The sequence below is a fragment of the Bubalus kerabau genome, chromosome 4 (genome assembly GCF_029407905.1).
Source record: "Bubalus kerabau isolate K-KA32 ecotype Philippines breed swamp buffalo chromosome 4, PCC_UOA_SB_1v2, whole genome shotgun sequence".
In the NCBI taxonomy this organism is placed as follows: Eukaryota; Metazoa; Chordata; class Mammalia; order Artiodactyla; family Bovidae; genus Bubalus; species Bubalus kerabau.
Genome location: NC_073627.1, coordinates 156,081,805 through 156,099,887, shown reverse-complemented (window position 1 = coordinate 156,099,887; position 18,083 = coordinate 156,081,805). Strand labels below are relative to the sequence as shown.

At 39.2% G+C, this 18,083-nt stretch overlaps 1 protein-coding gene across 5 annotated transcripts in view; it reads left to right on the top strand.

The window, feature by feature from the left end:
- SECISBP2 (SECIS binding protein 2) overlaps window positions 1–18,083 on the top strand; it is a 37,645-nt gene that overhangs the window by 8,685 nt on the left and 10,877 nt on the right. Inside the window, exons 2-8 of one of the 5 annotated variants that reach the window (XM_055579138.1) lie at window positions 2,859–2,940; window positions 4,540–4,707; window positions 7,372–7,494; window positions 8,769–8,858; window positions 10,151–10,283; window positions 17,035–17,201; window positions 17,894–18,041. In XM_055579138.1, coding sequence (XP_055435113.1) covers window positions 2,908–2,940; window positions 4,540–4,707; window positions 7,372–7,494; window positions 8,769–8,858; window positions 10,151–10,283; window positions 17,035–17,201; window positions 17,894–18,041 — 862 coding nt within the window. In that variant the 5' untranslated portion in view covers window positions 2,859–2,907. Of the gene's footprint in view, window positions 1–2,858; window positions 2,941–4,501; window positions 4,708–7,371; window positions 7,495–8,768; window positions 8,859–10,150; window positions 10,284–17,034; window positions 17,202–17,893; window positions 18,042–18,083 lie in introns of all 5 variants that reach the window. The other 4 variants (XM_055579134.1, XM_055579136.1, XM_055579135.1 and 1 more) reach the window with 4 other exon arrangements.

Genomic DNA, 18,083 nt, shown 5'->3' with positions numbered 1-18,083 from the left:
TAAATTCCATAGCCCATTGTGAAAATGTTTCTACCGTTGCATTCTGATAACACTGTTTTCAGTACAGAGAAACGAATTTTTTTTAATCAAATAGTAATGTTAGAACTGCACAGTGTAACTTCTGATTTTCCCAGGCAGTTTTATCTGCACCTCTGTCCTGTCAATGATACAGAAAATCTCAACTGCAGTAAGTGTTAAGTTGCACTGTATTCAGTGTTTGATCTCAAGTTTTAGTCCATCAAATTGAAGCATTTTCCTGTCAGACAGATTTTGAGATTTCCAGGAAAAAATTTTGTTGGATTCTAGTTACTAAAATGGCTTTCGACAAATTGAGGCCCATCCCTGTGTAGAGGCAAGGAGAAAGAAGAAACACTGAGGAAAACAGAGCTTCCCAGTTCACATACCTTTTGAATGGAGAGAGAATTTACATTTCCTGTCCTAGTGCTTCTTTTGGGTGCCTGGATACTGAAGCCTCTGAAGACTTGGTGGTAGTGGCTTATATAATGTGCTGAAAATAAAGCATCCCCAACATGTTGACCCTTAGGCTGTCCCACCTGGGTGTTTTCCTTTTACATGGTGGTGATAAGTAAGGCTGATTGATATAGAAAAGTCACAGTTTCATTTAGCAGTTGTGTGACTGTTTTTTGGGCCCTGGCTGGGTGTATGGAATAGCTGAGTAGTTGAGGAGCTCCATGCCTTCGTCGTGGGTGGTCAGTGGATAATTCCAAGCCTGTGAGCTCTCACAAAAGTACAGGGTACATAGGGTCCAGGGTGGGCAGGGGCATGACTGACGCCTACGTCACGCTCACTTGCTGTGTGTGTACTCCGAATGTGGACAAGTAGGACACCTCATGCTGTGTGGGGAGGTTTACACACTCAGTGCCTTATATATTCACACTCTTGAATTATAGGTGGAGTGTTTTGTTTTTCCTCAACTTTGCCATGAAAAGAAACTTTTTTTCCTTCATGGTGTTAGTAACATGACACCAGAAAAATATTAAGAAAAAACAAACTGTCTAAAGTTGTACAGCCAAGAGCAAACCATGTTTGGCACTTAGTCTTTTTTTAATATTACATTGTTGGAATTGAGGGGCATTCCCTTCAATTAAGAATACATATGTACAAGTTTGTGTTTGAATTTTTTAAAACCTTTATGCTAATCTTCCCATGTCATTAAATAGTTTTTGGACATATAACTTACATTGAATCTTTGATATTAATACATGTAATTTACTTAATCATTCTTCAATGGGTAAGCCATTTCTAGTGTTTCATTGACTTTGGTGAGCATAAAAGTTATGTTTACTCAAAGAACAGGCTGCATTTTAATCATTTATTTTCTCATTTGATGGATTTATTTTTTACTTGGTTACTTAACATGTTTATATACTGTGTCTATCTGGAATCCCTTAGAGAACACAGCAGCCTACAGATGGGGCCAGAAGAGAATGTTTCTCAGAGCGTAGCCACTTCCACAAGAGCTATGCTGATGCCACATCACCTCCTCCAGAACTAGCCCAGTGTTTTGGAAGCTGAGAAAAGTGCCAATAGAAAGGGGAATGGCATCTTTCTCTTTGCCTAACTCCATACTTCCCCATGCCTTTGGAGTTTCCAGAAATGCTTCATTTGAAAGTAAAAATTTACTTCCCGAGTGGCCTTTGTCTTGCATTTATTTGCGGCAACGTGCTGAAATTATCGAGATCCTATTTAGAGGGGAGGCCTCAGGCCCCCAGCAGATTGAAGCAAACAGCTCCACACTCCCTCGAAGGGGCAAGCGCTCTAGGCGACACCTCCTGCAAGATTTGTATGCTGTGTCAGGCAGTGATTTGGAATTTGCAGGTTAGCAAGTGATACCTGCCGACTCAGGAACCCATGCTTGCTCTCTGGAGGGAAGTGGTGTGTCCTTGCCTGGGGAAGTCCTGGGGCAAGAGGGCCCAGGGCTATGTAGGCATTTCCAGGCTCTTAGTGAGCTCTGCTGTGGGGCCAGGAATCAGCGGATGTCCCTTGGAGGATTTTACTATATTTTTGTTTTTAATGAAAATGGTGGCTTTCTGCCCTAGTTACGGAGCATGTTCTTTCCATGGTTCTGAAGCAGCTCTTTGAGGTTGCCAGGTTTCTACTAGGTAGAGAAGTGGCACAAGGCATATTCAGCAGTCAGCAGTTTTAGCTGCTGCACAATTTTTTTTTTTTTTTTGACTAAGCTTAGATGAAATGGTAAAATGGGTAAATTTTTGAAGCATATGAACTTCAGAATTTATTTTAAAGCCACTTAGTTTATCAGTTTCCTTTCACCTTGGGTGCTGCTGGTCACTTTGAGGTCTCTCTTAATGTACTCTCTTGTCCCCAAGTGTCATTCGGTTCCTCTTGTTCCATGCATGATGTAGCATTCTGTCTATAAAAGAAAGTACACATTAGAAGACTTGGATTTGTTTTTGTGGACATTTTCAGGAATTTTTTTTTGAGCTTTGGTGTGGCGGTGTGATGAAAACAGCTTTTCCTTTCACAGCAGGCACTTTGGCTTTTAAGAATCTTTGCTGACTTGGAAATTATTAAGTTAACGTGATACTATATGTGGTGTGATCCCATTATTGAGATCCATTTAAAATGATACACAGGTGTTTATCTCCGAAACGCTAAGATGCTAGTAGCTAAGCTGTAGATGGGTGGTTTTCCCTCTGGGGAATGAGATTTGGCAAAAGAAAGTAATTTAACTTTGCACGTTATGTACTTACATGTTTGGAATTTTTAATTAGCCTATATTTTGCAGATTTTAAGAATGGTGAAGGAGGCTATATGTTTTGAAAATAATGATTATTTTTAGTTTGAACTAGTAAGAAAACAACTGGTTTGCTTTTTAGGGTGAAATAGTGGTGAAAAATAATAATCGGACTGAGTCTGTAACCGATAATGCTGTTACCAGTCCCTCTTCATGTACGAGAGGTAAGAGTGGCTACCAAATACTATTTTAGAAAAATCAGTTGTCTATTTTCTTAGTTTATTTTCAGGCTAGTGCTGTTGAAATGTTTCTGTTTTAAGGCCTTCTTTAAGGAAAGGAGTTGATGGGTTGTTGATAAACTGGCATCGTTGTTAGAAGATTGAAGTTAAGTGGGAAAGATCCCACTTCCTTGCCCAAGGAATGTAAACTACATACAAGTAAGGAGTTCTCAATGAAATGTTCGTCGGGCTAAGAGAGACATTTTATGAACTCAGGAATGACCACTGTCTTAAGCATTTCATATACCAGTAGTTCTCACAGTTTTTGGTCTCAGGACCCCTTAATACCCTTTGAAACCCCGAAGAGTGTCTGTTTGGATAATTGTCAATGTTTGTAATATCTGAGGGTTAAAACTGAGAAATACTAAAATACTTATTAATTTACTTAAAAGTAACAATAAACTTATTACAGGTTAACACAGCACATTTTAATTTAAAAAGGTAGCCATTTCCCAAAGTTAAAGTCAGGAGAGGAGAGCAGCCTTTACATTTTAGCAGCTCTAACACCCAGCTCAGGAGATCTGCTTTGGCATTCAGCTGTTTCACTGTTCTCTGTCATACTGTCTTAAACCCCACTGTACTATACCTCTCTGAGCAAGAGAGTAGGGAAGGCAGATGACACAGTCCTGTTATCAGGAAAACATTTTTGACTGTGGATCCCTAAAAGGGTCCTGGGAGTCTCAGAACTTTGAGAACTGCTGGTCTGTCCTAGCCTGGTGCAGAAGTGAGATATTCAGAATGAGTTCAGTAGATTCTGCTTTTGAAATTTTTGTCGGTAATTTGTCCTAACAGAAGATCTTTTTACACAATTATTCTTGATTTATGCACAGCTGTATTTCCTGTGGTGTTAGCATGTTGGGTACATATGTGATTCAATACAAGATCCTCACTTCAGCAGCTGCTGTGAAGATGTGTAGCTGTATGGTGACAAGAGCAGTCTGTCTCTCCACTGTGGGGTGGCCACAGGCTGCTGACATGACCTGCCTGTGTCCTGATGGATGTCCTTTTGTTTTGTCTGTGTATAGACTTTCATGGGCACCTAAGGAGTAGTGTTGCTGTACTTATGCCTGTGTTCTAAAAAGAAATAAATTACCAGTTACTTTGGTAGCTGAAGTCTAGTGATCTTTGACTTCTGATGTTTAAAAGTACACATCAAGGTTAGTAGGGCCACAGTTTGATCTTCAGCTCATTATTTCTGTGTGTTTGCCATGTGGATGTATTGTGGATTCTTATTTTTTAATGGAAACTATTATTTGTTTACTGCCCACACCCCCAAGTTAAAAAGAGCAGATCCTAGGATAGTCAGTCCCCCTTTCAAGTTAATTCACCCTGCATGTTCCAAGAAGAAAAGCAAATTTAATGGAAACTGTAGTTTGCTAGAGTGTTCTGAACAGTACCTTAGTTTAACTATGCTCTTGAGTACTTCATGTAATGCATGCTTGGAATTTCTAAGGAATTTCCTTTTTACTGTTGGGATTGTTCAACAATTTTGGTTATCTTTGAGCAGAATTATCTTGGACACCAATGGGTTATGTTGTTCGGCAGACATTATCTACAGAACTGTCACCAGCCCCTAAAAATGTTACTTCCATGATAAACCTAAAGATGGTTGCTTCACCAGCAGATCCTAAAAATGATAGTATGTCATCTTCTGAAGTTTTATCTTTGGAGCCTTCCTACAAAGAGAAACACGTTGTCCATCTTACTGAAAAGGTATGCGTCACACTTTGTTCATGTTGCTCTCCTGTGCCACTGGATAGTCTTTCTCTCTCAAAGCTTCACTGAAGGTGTTTCATTCGGTACTATAGGCACTAATCTGAGTTGGTTGTACTTGAGGTCTTAACTGTTTTTTCAAGAGGGACACAAGTATTTGACGGGCACAAGTGATACCTTTTAAAAATGAGTGAGGATGTGTGTTTTAGACCTGTGGTCTTAAAATGTCAGTGACTATTTTGAATTCTTTAAAAGAGAGATGCTGGAAGAAACTTATGCTCTGGTATTTAAAATACTGCAGTCTTTTGTCTGTTGAAGTTACATTGCTACAAGTACTGATAGCAAAATAATTGTATGCCCCATTTTGCAATTATCTAGTATGCTAATTGATTCTTGGTTAATTGCAGCCTACTTACTGTAAGATAGCATTTCAGAATTTAGTTTTTCCTTTCGGTTCAAATAATTTTAAGCTGTTATTTTTCAATCTCTAGATTTGTTTCTTGAAGAGCGTTTTGTAGGGGAGGCTAGATTTTGTTCTTGATTTTTCTTTCTATACTGATACATTATTTTAGATTGACATATGGGGTAGTATTTGTTTTGTACTGGTTTCCTATCATTTTGCGTATTGGGATACTTTTCAGTATCCAGAGTGTCTTAGCCCATCCCACACAAAAAAGAACTATGTTTTTATACTTGGTTGATTCAGGGAATCTACGCTGGTGACAATTAATGGTGAAATTAGACCGATGTGCCTGTTCCCTGCAGCTTCATGCCCATACTTCAGGAACACAGGAGGCGGTGGTGAGACCCCCTCCAAGTAGACACAGAGACTGGCCAGCTCCAAGGCCCCATCGACTTCTGGGCACAGGTTACACAACAGGCCACCATGTTACCATCTAAACCAGCTTTTAACACTCTAAGAATTAACAGATTTTGTTTTATTTTCCTAGCATCTTAAAAAAATTTTTTTTAATTTCTTTTTTTAAATTTTTTAAATTATGAAATTATGATAACACATTTACAAGAGACTAGGAAAATACAGAACAAAGTTACATATAGTTCCCACTATAGATTACAATTGTTTAAGTAGATAAGATTTTTAGTTGAAGTTTGAGTATCAAACTTTCAGAAATTAATGGAATGAATGTACAGAGAAGTAAGAGACTGTGCTAGACTTGAATAAAAATGATTTTTTAATTAAAGGTGTAAGAGAAGTTTATTGTTAAGAAGTTCCAAAATAAAGATTAGAAAATGAAGATCTCTGGTAATCTTATAACGCAGATCACTTTGCATTGTGGTCATAATGTTTTGGTTGTTTTTTCCCCTTCCCTCTAAAACTTTCTGTGTTGTGAGTTTTTATTACTGAAAAAGCACAGGTAATATTACCAAGATCTAATTATGGAAAAGGTCCTTGTCCTATAGCCCTTTGGTCCTCACCCCTCCAAGAGCCTTTATTAACAGCCTGCTGTCGGTTCCACCTTTTGTTGTGTTGTGCGCAGTCTCTCAGTCACGTCTGATTCTTCACGACCCCACAGACTGTAGCCCACGGTGCTCCTCTGTCCATGGGATTTTCCCAACAAGATTACTGGAGTGGGTAGCCATTTCCTCCTCTGGGGAATCTTCCTAATCCAGGGATTGAACCTACATCTCCTGCAATGCATGCAGATTCTTTACTGCTGAGTCACCTGGGCAACCGTCTGTTCCACCTTAGGGCTTCTGAAAACATAAATAAATAAAGAAGTTTATTTGGTTTAATTTTTTTTTCTTTTTTAAGAACAGAAATGGGATAATTTTATACATATTACATATGAAAGTTGCCTTTTTCACTTAACAGGCTACCATGGATGGCCCCTCCGGGTTAGTAGATAAATATTCTTTTTAATGGCCATTGAGACTTTTTACCTCTGAAGGGTGAGGTCTCATTGGGGCAAAGCAGGGTCTCAGACATTAAAAATGTCCCATCTTCTTAGAGCTGCCATGCTATTGGAGAGAGACTAGCCGTCTGCAGACCAAGACAGAGTTTGTCAGATGGGATTAGTGCTCCAAAGAGGATGGAGAGTGAGAGGGTAGGTAGAGGTGGGATGACTCTTGAGCTAAAATGAGGAAGTAAATGGTAGTCTGGATCCAGCTATGTGAGTGTTAAGTGCAAAGGGCCTGAAGCTAAAGCGTACTTGACCTGACTGAGGAAAGGCCAGGGGGCTGAGTGGAGAGTGAAGGTGGTGAGGTCAAATTCTGCAGGTCTGGGATGAGCCCAGACAGAGTCTGATTCGCAGGCTACATTGGTCATCCTGAGGTACAGTCAGGTTTAGGAGCCATTGGGCTGTCGTGATAGAAGTGGCACAACTGGACTTAGGAAAGGACTTCAGGTTGACATCAGTAGAATCATTATCATGACCTCCTCAAGCTGGAAACTTAGGTCCAAATCCACCTGTTTCAATGCAGTTGGATGTGGCATCTGCTTTAATGGATTTTTTTCCTTCAGAATCATTCTACCAAATGCTGGCTCTTTGGAAAATAGGGAGTAAGTCTGAGTAAAGTTGCCATGTGGTTGTACAACTTGGTATCTTAATTTTATTCTGATGCATGGAATTAAAATGTTTACTAATGCTCTAAAAACCATAATTTTTGCTTTTTTGTTTGTTCTTGTTTTGTTGTTGTTGTTAGTCCAAAGCATCACAAGGTGGCAATCCTGAGCAAAATGAAGCCTCAAGAAAGAATAAGAAAAAGAAAGAAAAGTCTAAATCAAAATATGAAGTCCTGACAGTTCAAGAGCCACCAAGGATTGAAGTACATTTATATTTATTACTCACCTTGTATGATATAATAAATGGGTCTTCCTTAATAGAAATACAGGTTCATACTGGTTGCCCAAGTAAAAAAGTCTCTAACATTTTTAAAAATAATTGTTTTCCTAGTGCTAAAAAAAATAAATATCACCCACTTTCTTCACTCCTTCAATCTGGTGTCTCAAGCACAGTGCCCATCTCATAGCAGGCACTCAGTAAATATCTGAAAAGAGTGAATGAATGGTCTAGAGACAAAACTGCTTGTATTGAAATTTAGTGGTGTATATGCCATACTCCTAATATATACCATACCCCTCAGTGTCTTCCGACCTGTTTTCCTTTGCTTTGGCATGCTCGCTTCTGCAGGGCCTCCTTTTCTATCTAGATGTCTTGCTATAACGTGCTCCACTATAGAGAGAAACTTACAATACCATAAATCTGTTGTGGGCCCTGGTCAAGAAGAGGATATCACGAGCTTCCAAAAGTGTGCTTTAAATTGTTGTCCTGTGATACTCCAAGAATGTCCTTGTTCTCCAAGGAGCCATCCTGGATTCTGATTATGTATCTCCTGGGTCAGGAATTACCAGACTCAGCAGCCTGGTGCTGACAGGAAGGGTCTTAGCAGTGCTCTCCAGGCCACCAACTTAGGGTGAAGCCCAAGGTATTCCCACAAACTTGAGGGGCTCCCAAGGCTTTTGAAACATTTCCTTGAGAATAATGGGATTGCCTGTTTGAAAACCTGTGATTGCATTAGAGCATTATTGTTTGGGCCAACAAATAATTCACGTTTCCGTCCCTCATTTTTCACATAATTTCTCCAGGGTGCCTAAAATATTGACAAAAGTACGTAAAACATTTTTAAATGATTTAAATATTGTTTAGAGACTTGTTTCTTTTTTCTAGCCTAGGATCAGCACACAGGACAGGATGCTTAAATCTCCTGTGTCCAAGTTGATAGTTTCCCCAAAGAAAACATAGTTGAAGGATGGTGCTTGAATACTCTTGTGTCAGGATGGTTAGAGGCAGTTCGTAGACTGCTTGGTGAACCCATCCTTGAGGCCCCACACTCTATGGGGGCAGGGGCATTCAAACTGCAGTCTTTAAGTTTGTTCTAAAAGTGAAATAAATTAGTTTTTTTTTTTTTTTTTTAATAATAACTTTGAGCACTTCTATAAGATTTTTATAGAAAGAAAATACGAGCGAAGAAAAGATTGTAGTTGGGCTTATTTGATTCTTGTGATGTGTGAAGAGCTAAAGGGTATGTGGTTTACTTAGGATGCCGAGGAATTTCCCAATCTGGCAGTTGCATCTGAAAGAAGAGACAGAGTAGAGTCACCGAAATTTCAGTCTAAACAGCAGCCACAGGTAATTTTTAGATTGAAACCACAATTGCTTTAGGCTTAACTTTTCTTGCTAAACTAAAACTCTAAAGAAAGCCTCCTTTCCAGACTTCTTCCTTTATGGGCACAGGTGGTTTTGTTTTGATTCATTTCTTCATTGGGGAACCGTATCCAGTGTGTTGAAACAAATTTGCTCTTAAGCCAGAACTACTTTGTCACTTTCGAAATTAGATGATTGGTAACTGCTACTGCTATATCAGAAAGGAGGGGAACACATACTGCTTGTTTAAGTTTGATTTGAAGAAAAAACATTAACTTAGTGTATTCAGGAAATAGAAGACTCCTTTTGTGAGGCAGTTATATCTGACAGAAGCATAGTCAAGTAGTCAGGATCAGAGAAAGAGATGAATCTCCGTGTACCTCAGCCCCACTGTGGATTCAGGAATGAGTTTGTAGTTCATAATCTAGATGGGGAACTTGTGTACTTTGGGCATTTTCATTGTCCTTTTGCCTTTCAAAGTGGGGTGGTTATTTTCACATTTATGACGAGTAAGATTCTTAACCCCGTAACTTTGCATTCCTGTGTTGTAATTTGGCCATCTTCCATCCCTGCAGAGGTCTCTAGGTGCCGGTGCTGTGCTTAGCATTCCCCTCTTGCTGTGAGCCCTCATCCAGTGTGACTTTGGCATTAGGAAAGAGAAAAGTGGCTGGAGGGCAGGAGTGGAGGCACTAAAGCACAAGAGACAACATGCCCATGCAGCCTTTATATAGTCTCAAAACCCATGTCACAACTATTTCAGAAATAACACTTATTTAGAGTATATCTGACTTTGTGCCTAAATTTAATACTTTGGACTGTGTACATTTTTTGTTGTGCCCCCATGATTTCATGATAGTTAGTTTTGCTCACTTAGGCAATTGGAGAGCAAAAGGTGCTAATGAGGTACTAACCAAAAGGTACTAACCAGCTAGCCTCACACAGACTTTGTAGCCAGGGACTTTATTCCAGCCTTTGTTCCTTATCTGTAGATGTATGCTGTTATTTATTCATAATGGAGATGCAAACAGAAATATCAGTGGTTTAATTAAACCAGTGTTATGAAAGGAGAAGAAGGAAATAAGCAACCTCAGTGGTAATGTTGGCAGATAATTTGGAATTGATGGGTTTTTTCTTTAATTACTTTTAATGTCAAGATTTTTATAGTCTCTGTATCTGTCTTTTTTTATCCTTAATTATATGGCTTTTTGTTATAAAATGAAAAGTACAGTTTGTAAAATAAAGTATTATGAGTAAACTTCTGATTTTTAACTTTTTAGAATAATTTTAAAAGTAATAGAAAGAAAAGCCAGATTCCAGTACAGCTGGATTTGGGAGGAATGCTTACCGCACTGGAAAAGAAGCAGCACTCCCCGAATGCAAAGCAGTCCTCCAAACCAGTGGTGTTCTCAGGTAAAAGAGCTTGTTCATTTCAGACAAATGATTGACGTCTTTTTCAGAAAACTATTTTGTGACAGTCTTCTCTTGTAATCAAAAGTTGAGCGAGTGAAAGTCGCTTAGTTGTGTCCAATTCTTTGCAGCCCCATGGACTATAGCCTGCCAGGCTCCTCTGTCCGTGGAATTCTTCAGGCCAGAATACTGGAGTGGGTAGCTGTTCCCTTCTCCAGGGGATCTTCCCAACCCAGGGATCGAACCTAGGTCTCCCACATTGCAGGTGGATTCTTTACCATCTGAGCCACCGGGGAAGCCCAATCAAAAGTTATTGATATATAATCAAAATAGTGTAGTGCTGGAATAAGGATAGATGTAGACCAGTGGAATAGAATTGAGAATCCAGAAATAAATACACGTATCTGGCCAGTGAATTTTTGATTAGGAGTGTTGAGTTTATTAAAAGGACAAAAAACAATCACTTAAAAAATGGTACTGGGACAACTGTTTTAGCATTTCCCCATGCTAAAACAATAAAGTAGTACTGTTAACCTCATACCATATACAAAAATTAACTCAAAATGGATCACATTTTAAATATGAGCTGAAACCTTGAAACTGTTAGAATAAATAAAACAGGATAAATCTTCATGACCTTGGGTTAGATGATGAAGTTTCAGAAAGGACTCCAAAAGCACAAACAACAAAAGCAAAAATAGGTAAATTGGATTTCATAAAAATTAAAAACTTGTGTACCAAATGATGTTATCAAGACAGTGAGTAAACAGCTTGCAGCATGGGAGAAAATAAAAATCATATATCTTATAAGCATTTAATATACAAATATATAAGAATTCCTACAGTTCAGTAATTCTTATTACAAAATGGGCAAAGCTCTTGAAAGACATTTCCCCATTAGAAGATATACATATGGCCAGTAACACACAACAAGATGCTCAACACCATTAGTCATTAGAGAAATACAAGTTAAAACTACATGGAGGTAATTCTTCAAACTTACGATGATAACTAATCAGAAATGTGGAAAATAACAAGTGTTGGTGGGGATTTGGAGAAATTGGAACTGTTGCTGATGAAAACATTAAATGGTGTACTTGGAAAACAGTTTGGTGATTCTGGAACGCTAAGTAGAGAGTTGTCACATGACCTAGCAGGTGCACTCGTCTGAATGAATCTGAAAGAATTAAAAACAGAAACTCAGTCAGTCACTTGTACACCAGTGTTCATAGCAGCATTATTTGTAGTAGTCCAAAGGTGTAAGCAGCCCAAATGTGTATCAACAAATGAATGGGTAAACAGGAGGTGGTATATACATATAATGGAATACTCGACCTTAAAAAGGCAGGAAATTCTATCGTAGAAAGAATGTAAATTAGAGGTTACCAGGGGTTGAGGCGAGTAGGGAATAAGGAGTTACTGTTTAATGGGGACAGATTTTTATTTCGGGGCATGAAAAAGCTTTGGAAATGGGTAGTGGTGATGGTTGCAACAGTATTTTGAACATATTGATGCCACTGAATTGTGAAGTGAAGAATGGTTAAAATAGTGGGTTTTATATGTATTTTGGAGAAGCAAATGGCAACCCACTCCAGTGTTCTTGCCTGGAGAATCCCGGGGACGGCAGAGCCTGGTGGGCTGCCGTCTTATGGGGTTGCACAGAGTCGGACACGACTGAAGCAACTTAGCAGCAGCAGCAGCATATGTATTTTACCACAAAAATTCTAAACTTCATTAAATGTGATTGTTTTAAGAAATAGGTCTTATTAAAAGATGGGTTTTCCACTTGATGTGACGACCTGGTGAAAATCTTATAAGTGCTCTATGCAGGTTGTATTTTATTTTTGCTGCATTTGGTAGAAATGAATTAATTACCTGCTTGTCCATGGGAACACAGCAGGTGGCAGTGTTAACTCCTTAGTGATGTAGTCATTTTCTCTGAATCATGCCTGAGAGCCAAGACAGTTAAAATTGGTAATATGTCATACAAAGAAATAATGCTCATTTGCCACCATAGTCTTGTAGATATGTTTCCCTCTGAGGTGATTTAAAAGTGAAAAATAGGATCCAAAGAAATGATGAAGCTTACTTTCTTTTTTCCCTGAAGCATTTTAAAGCAATTCATCATGTAATTTTACTTATAAACCCCTCCTTCTGGTGATAATTTTATTATGGCATCAATCCTAGAAAGGATAAACATAATTTGTTTCCTCAAGGGAAGGGATATATAATATTTTTGTTTTTTCCAAAAATTTTCAAGCATCTGGAAAAGCTGAATAAAATCATGCAGTGAATACCCATGAACTCACCACCTAGATTGTACAGTTGTTCCTAATTTTTCTCAGTCACATAACTTTTCCAGAGGTCAGCCAACTATATCCTGCTGGCTGTGAGTATGTATGTGTGCTCAGTTGTGTCTGACTCTTTGCACACATAAAAAGAGTATGTGTGTGTGTGCACTGTAAGCTCACCAGGCTCCTCTGTCCATGGAATTTTCCAGGCAAGAATACTGGATTGAATTGCCATTTCCTACTTCAGGGGATCTTCCCGACCCAGGGGTCAAACCTATGTTTCTTGTGTCCCCTGCATCAGCAGATGGATTCTTTACCACCACACCACCTGGGAAGCAACCCGGATACTTGTAAAGTTTTATTAGAACACAGCCAACACACATTTATTCGAGTATTATCCGTGGCTGCTTTTGAACTAGAATGGCATTTGAGTGTTGCAATACACGTATGCTCATTAGCTTGAAATATTTACTCTCTGGCCCTTTAAGGAAGTTTGCTGATCCCAATCTATCCATCAGTTTATCCAATATCAATTTATTTGTATTTTATTTTTGCTGCATTTCAAAGTAACTTGCAGCCATCAGTATATTTTACCCCCAAGCATGCATATCATTAATAGAGTTCAGTATTTGTGATTCCTATTTTCCTTTGGTGGCAAAATATGCATTTAATGACATGCACAGATCTTAAATGTATCATTTTAAGAGTTCTGGCAAATACATAACTTTGTAACCCAAGCTTCTGGCTGTGTAGAACATCATCATCACCTTTGAAATTCCTGCCCCTTCCCATCCCAGTCAGTCCCTGCTGCTACTTGAAGGCAGCCAAGGTTCTGATTTTTATTTTTCCTGCCATTTCCTGCCATACACTGTTTTTTCCTGTTCTAGAACTTAATATAAATGAAATCTTAGTTTGTTGGTGGAGGTGGGAGTTTTTTGAAGCTGAAAATTCTAAAATTCTAAATGCTGTTTCTCATATAGATTATTTTATATGGGCTGCTGAATGGTATAGTCAGAAGTTTCCTAAATAGCTTTCTCATAGGTATAGCAGAAGTAAGTCTTAGTCAGTTTCATAGTGACCTTAATTAAAAGCCCAGAGTACAAATTTAAAATGTTTGAATGCAGTTAATTTAGTCCAAGTATACAGTGGCTGAGGCACCAGTTGACAACGTGTACCTGAACCCAGTATTTCTTTTTCATGCAGTGTCCCCAGGACTGCCAGCAATGGCCCTACTGGGAGCAGGCTGAAAGTGCAGGTTCTGGGAACACCTCTGATGTGGTACACTTAGAACCACTTAGTATGGGATGGGCAATAGGTGTTTTTAACAAGCACACAGTGGGACTTTTGGTTTTGTTTTGTCCTGTTTTTCACTTTTTGTGGTGGAACATTTAAAACATAGTCAAAAGTAGAATATGATGAAGACTGCCACCATATTCCCATTACCCGGCTCCATCAGTTACCAACATTTTGCCAGTCCTGTTGAATCTGGAACTCTTATTTTCCCCTGAAGTACTTGTAGACATCATGTCATTTAACCTGTAAATACATCAGTCAGTATCTCTAAGTGATGGTGATTTTATTTTTAATTGATCCATTCTGCCATTCTCCCTTCTAATAATAAAGATTATTTTTTTGTTAGCATCTTGTATCCAGTCTGTATTTAAATTTTTTTCTCAATGATTTTGGTGATTTTTTTCCATTTCAGGATCATACATCACATGTATGAATGATTCTTAAATGTATCAAAGCTTAGGATCACTGCCTTCTTAGGTATTCCTCCTTCAAAGTTACTTTGCTCAGCGTCTGTTTGGGAAAGATCTGCAGTGTTGACCTTTCCAGAAAAGTCAGGAAAGTGCTTGGCCAACCTCTGATTCTGAAAAATGTAGCTTCTTGGGGAGCCTTCAGGGAAGCATGTGAGCTACTAACTGAATGTTCTAGACCTCTAGCCAAAGGTAAAAGCAAGAAAAGTGAGGGAACTACCTCTGAGGCTATATAAGGTGGCTCTTTTGCAGCTAGATTCAAGTTGGACCTTTTAGATGGAATTGTATATGAAGTCTGAGATAATTTGGCAAGAAGTAGGGGCCCTCAGTCAGATGATATTTTTAAGTAGCTTGTTAGATTGTAAGGTTGGTTATTGGGTTGTTGGATTTTGGTAGTATTGAAAGGATGTTTTGGCCACAGATCCCAGTAATGCCCAGATACTGACATGTCCATCATCTTTCTTTTTGACATCAGTAATGGAACCATTCTTAACCAGAAAAAGTAAAAATTAGCTAAGAGGAATTCAGAGTTTCTCTTTATTTTTAGATTAGCCAGTACCAAATACTCCTAGAAGGGGCTTTCTTGCCAGAGCACAGCTTAAAGGCCTTTGGTGACTTATATCTATTCTGGAGCCCAGGTTTGGCCTTCCCAACTGGCTGATCAGATTAATGAGGAGGTGAATGCTTTTACCAGCAGCATAGGGCAGAGTAACCTTGGCCACCTACCAGTGTCTTTAAGATGTGTTTCTGGTAGACAGCTTATAGTCGGAGCTTTCTGTTTAATCCAGGCTAAAAATCTCTTCCTTGTTGAGTGGGGTGCTTTGTTCATTCGTGTTTAATGCTGTTGTTACTGTGGTTGGATTTACTGCTGTTACTATTTTTTTTTCTGATTCTTTCATGTCTTAATTTATTCCTCTGTTCCTCTTTAACTGTTTTCGTTTATGTTAAATAAATATATAGTACCATTTTGATTCCTTTGATTTTTTTCCTTTACTTAAAAAATTTTCTTAAAAGTAAGAAAGTAAGTAGTTGCTTATAAATAAATAAAAGCAACAAATTCAGTCCTTGTTTACCTAGAAACATCTATATTTTAGATTCATTTTTTGAAGGATAGTTTCACTGGATATAGAATTCTTGATTGACAGGTTTTCCCCCTCACTTTGAATGTCATTCCATTGCCCTCCTGCTTCCATTGTTGCCAGTGAGATGTCAAATATTAATTGTCTTGTTGTTGCACTTTCTGTGATGAGTTGTTTTTCCCTTGCTGTTTTTGTTTTGACCTTGAGCAGTTTGACTATGTGTCTATGTAGAAATCTCTGTATACGTCCTACCTCTGGTTGAGTAATATTTATCCTATTTTGAGTTTGTCAATTGAAATATTCATTGAATTTGGGAAGTTTAGGGTTATTATTTCTTCAAAATATTTTCTTTTCTCTTTCCTCTCCTGGCACTCACATTATATATATACTAGTATATTTGTTGTTGCCCCACAGGTCTCTGGAGGCTCTTTTAAAATCTTTTCTTTAAATTGAATGGTTTCTGTTGATTTATTTTCAAGTTCATTGATTTTTCTACCATCTCCAATCTTCTGTTGAGCCTCTCTCCTTTATTATTTGTATGTATTCAAATTCTGGGTTTATTATCTAGTCTCACAGTTGCCTTCATTTCTTGGTCAGCTGGGGGCACTCAAAGCAGTTTCTGTTAACTTCCTTTTTCTTTAGGGTGGGTTATACTTTCTTGTTTCTTTGAAAGTTTCACAATTTTTTGTTGAATACTGACTTTTAGTTAATACATTGTAGCAACTGGTATTTTATATTTTCCTTCTGAAAGTAGTGGTTGTGATGGGGTGGTTTTTGTTTTGTGTAAGGAACTGCCTGGTCTGAGTCTGGTGGCTGCCTTCCCCACAGTGTGTGATTGCTGATGTCTCTGCTTAGTTGTTTTTGTTTTTGGGTTGCCTTTCCAGGAGTCACTCCTGTGTCTACGCAGTACTTTAAAAACATGTACCAAAATTAAGGAGGGTGGGTAAAATATATTTGGAAAAATACTGATGGTAGTTGAAGCCGGACAGTAAGTACATGGTTTGTTGTTACACATTCTCTTTTATTTGGTGTGTGTTTAGAAGTTTTCCTAATTAAAAAGTTGGGGGAAAGTAGGCACAAATTAACTATTCCCTTGGAACAAGAACAAGATGGGAAGTAGAGCAGAACCACAGTGTGCAGTGGAAGTGTTCGGAGCAGTGATTGTGATCATGTATTTACTCTCTGCAGGGAATTTAGGAACGTATGTCTAGAAAACTCAAGAGAATCAACTTGTAATATTGCTAGGATCTTAAAGGACCTTTTAAGATAGTGAGGTAGAAGGTATACATATATATACATGAGGTAGAAGGAAGCCAGTGGCCAACTTCTGCAAAGGCAAGGTAAGCTGAAAATGGTGGAGTAAAAGGGGCAAGCTACCTGGAAAAGCTCTTCATCAAAAAATGAGACCCAAACACATTATCAGACTTAGCTGGAAAATGTAAGAAGTTTGATTATGGGGATAGGAAGCTGGTTCCCTCAGGGACAGTTTGATGGGGACGAGGAAGGATGTGGGGATGGGTGGGTGGCACAGGGAGCCCCTGAGACAGATCTGCAGTGAGCCTGCCCCTGGAGCCTGGCAGGTGGTGGGTGGCAGCCTGAGCTGTGTGTCCCTACTGTGTTGCAGTTGGGGCAGTGCCCGTCCTCTCCAAAGACTCCATGTCAGGGAAGAAGGGCCACCGCCTTGCCCAGGTGAAGACCCCGCACAACCCGTTAGACTCCACTTCCCCCATGATGAAGAAAGGGAAGCAGAGGGAGGTCCCCAAGGCCAAGAAGCCAACCCCATTGAAGAAGGTGTGTGGCATTTTGTTTGAAATCGGGCGCAAGTAAACTTGTAGAGTGCTGTATCCATTCTACTTCTTTCAACTCCTAGGTTTTTAGATTTTTAACATTTACTCTCATTTGAACCTGCTCTTAATCAGGATGCATGCATGATTCTTTGAAAGATGATCCCTTGCTCTCCCCTCATGGTGTGCAGAGCACCTCAGCTGCTGGAGAAGGAGGCCTTATTTATTAATTTCATACTTTGGAGTGACATGGACAGAAATCCAGAAATGGGGGGGAATCTGTTCTCATTTACATTTTTTACCCTCATCCTACCCCAAGGCGTTGTGTCTGATGCTCTGATTTGGTAAATATTGGACACTACTGCCACATGTCTTTGATTTAACTGTCAAAGCAGCCTGTAGGGTATGGTGAGTCTCAGATGGAGGAAGGCGTGTCTTGCCTGGGGTCAGATTGAGCTGCACCGTTTCATCAGAGCCCAGGTCTCACGTGCACTGCTCTGTTTCCCCAGGGGAGCCTGCTGTTGCTGGACCATGGGTGAGAGGATTGGGCTGCCCACAGGGAGGGGGCAGGCGGCGGGGGGAGTAAGGGCACAAACAGGTACAGTGTCAGCCAGCTGAATATGGGTGGCTTATTTCACAGAAGAGCTTATTTTCAGATGTGAGTCTTCAGGTGTTTCAGTCGTTTATTTAACTTTAAAGATTATTTTGAAAGAACGGCAAGAGAGAAAGCAGCAGCGTCTCCAAGAAAATGCTCTGAGCCCAGCTTTTCCCAGTGACAATGTACAGGATGTGCAAGATGAAGAGAGCGGCGGTGATGACCAGGTCCTCAGGCCACCTGATGTGTTAGGTATTGAGTTCCATTGGTTTGCTTCTTAAAGAATCCCTCGGC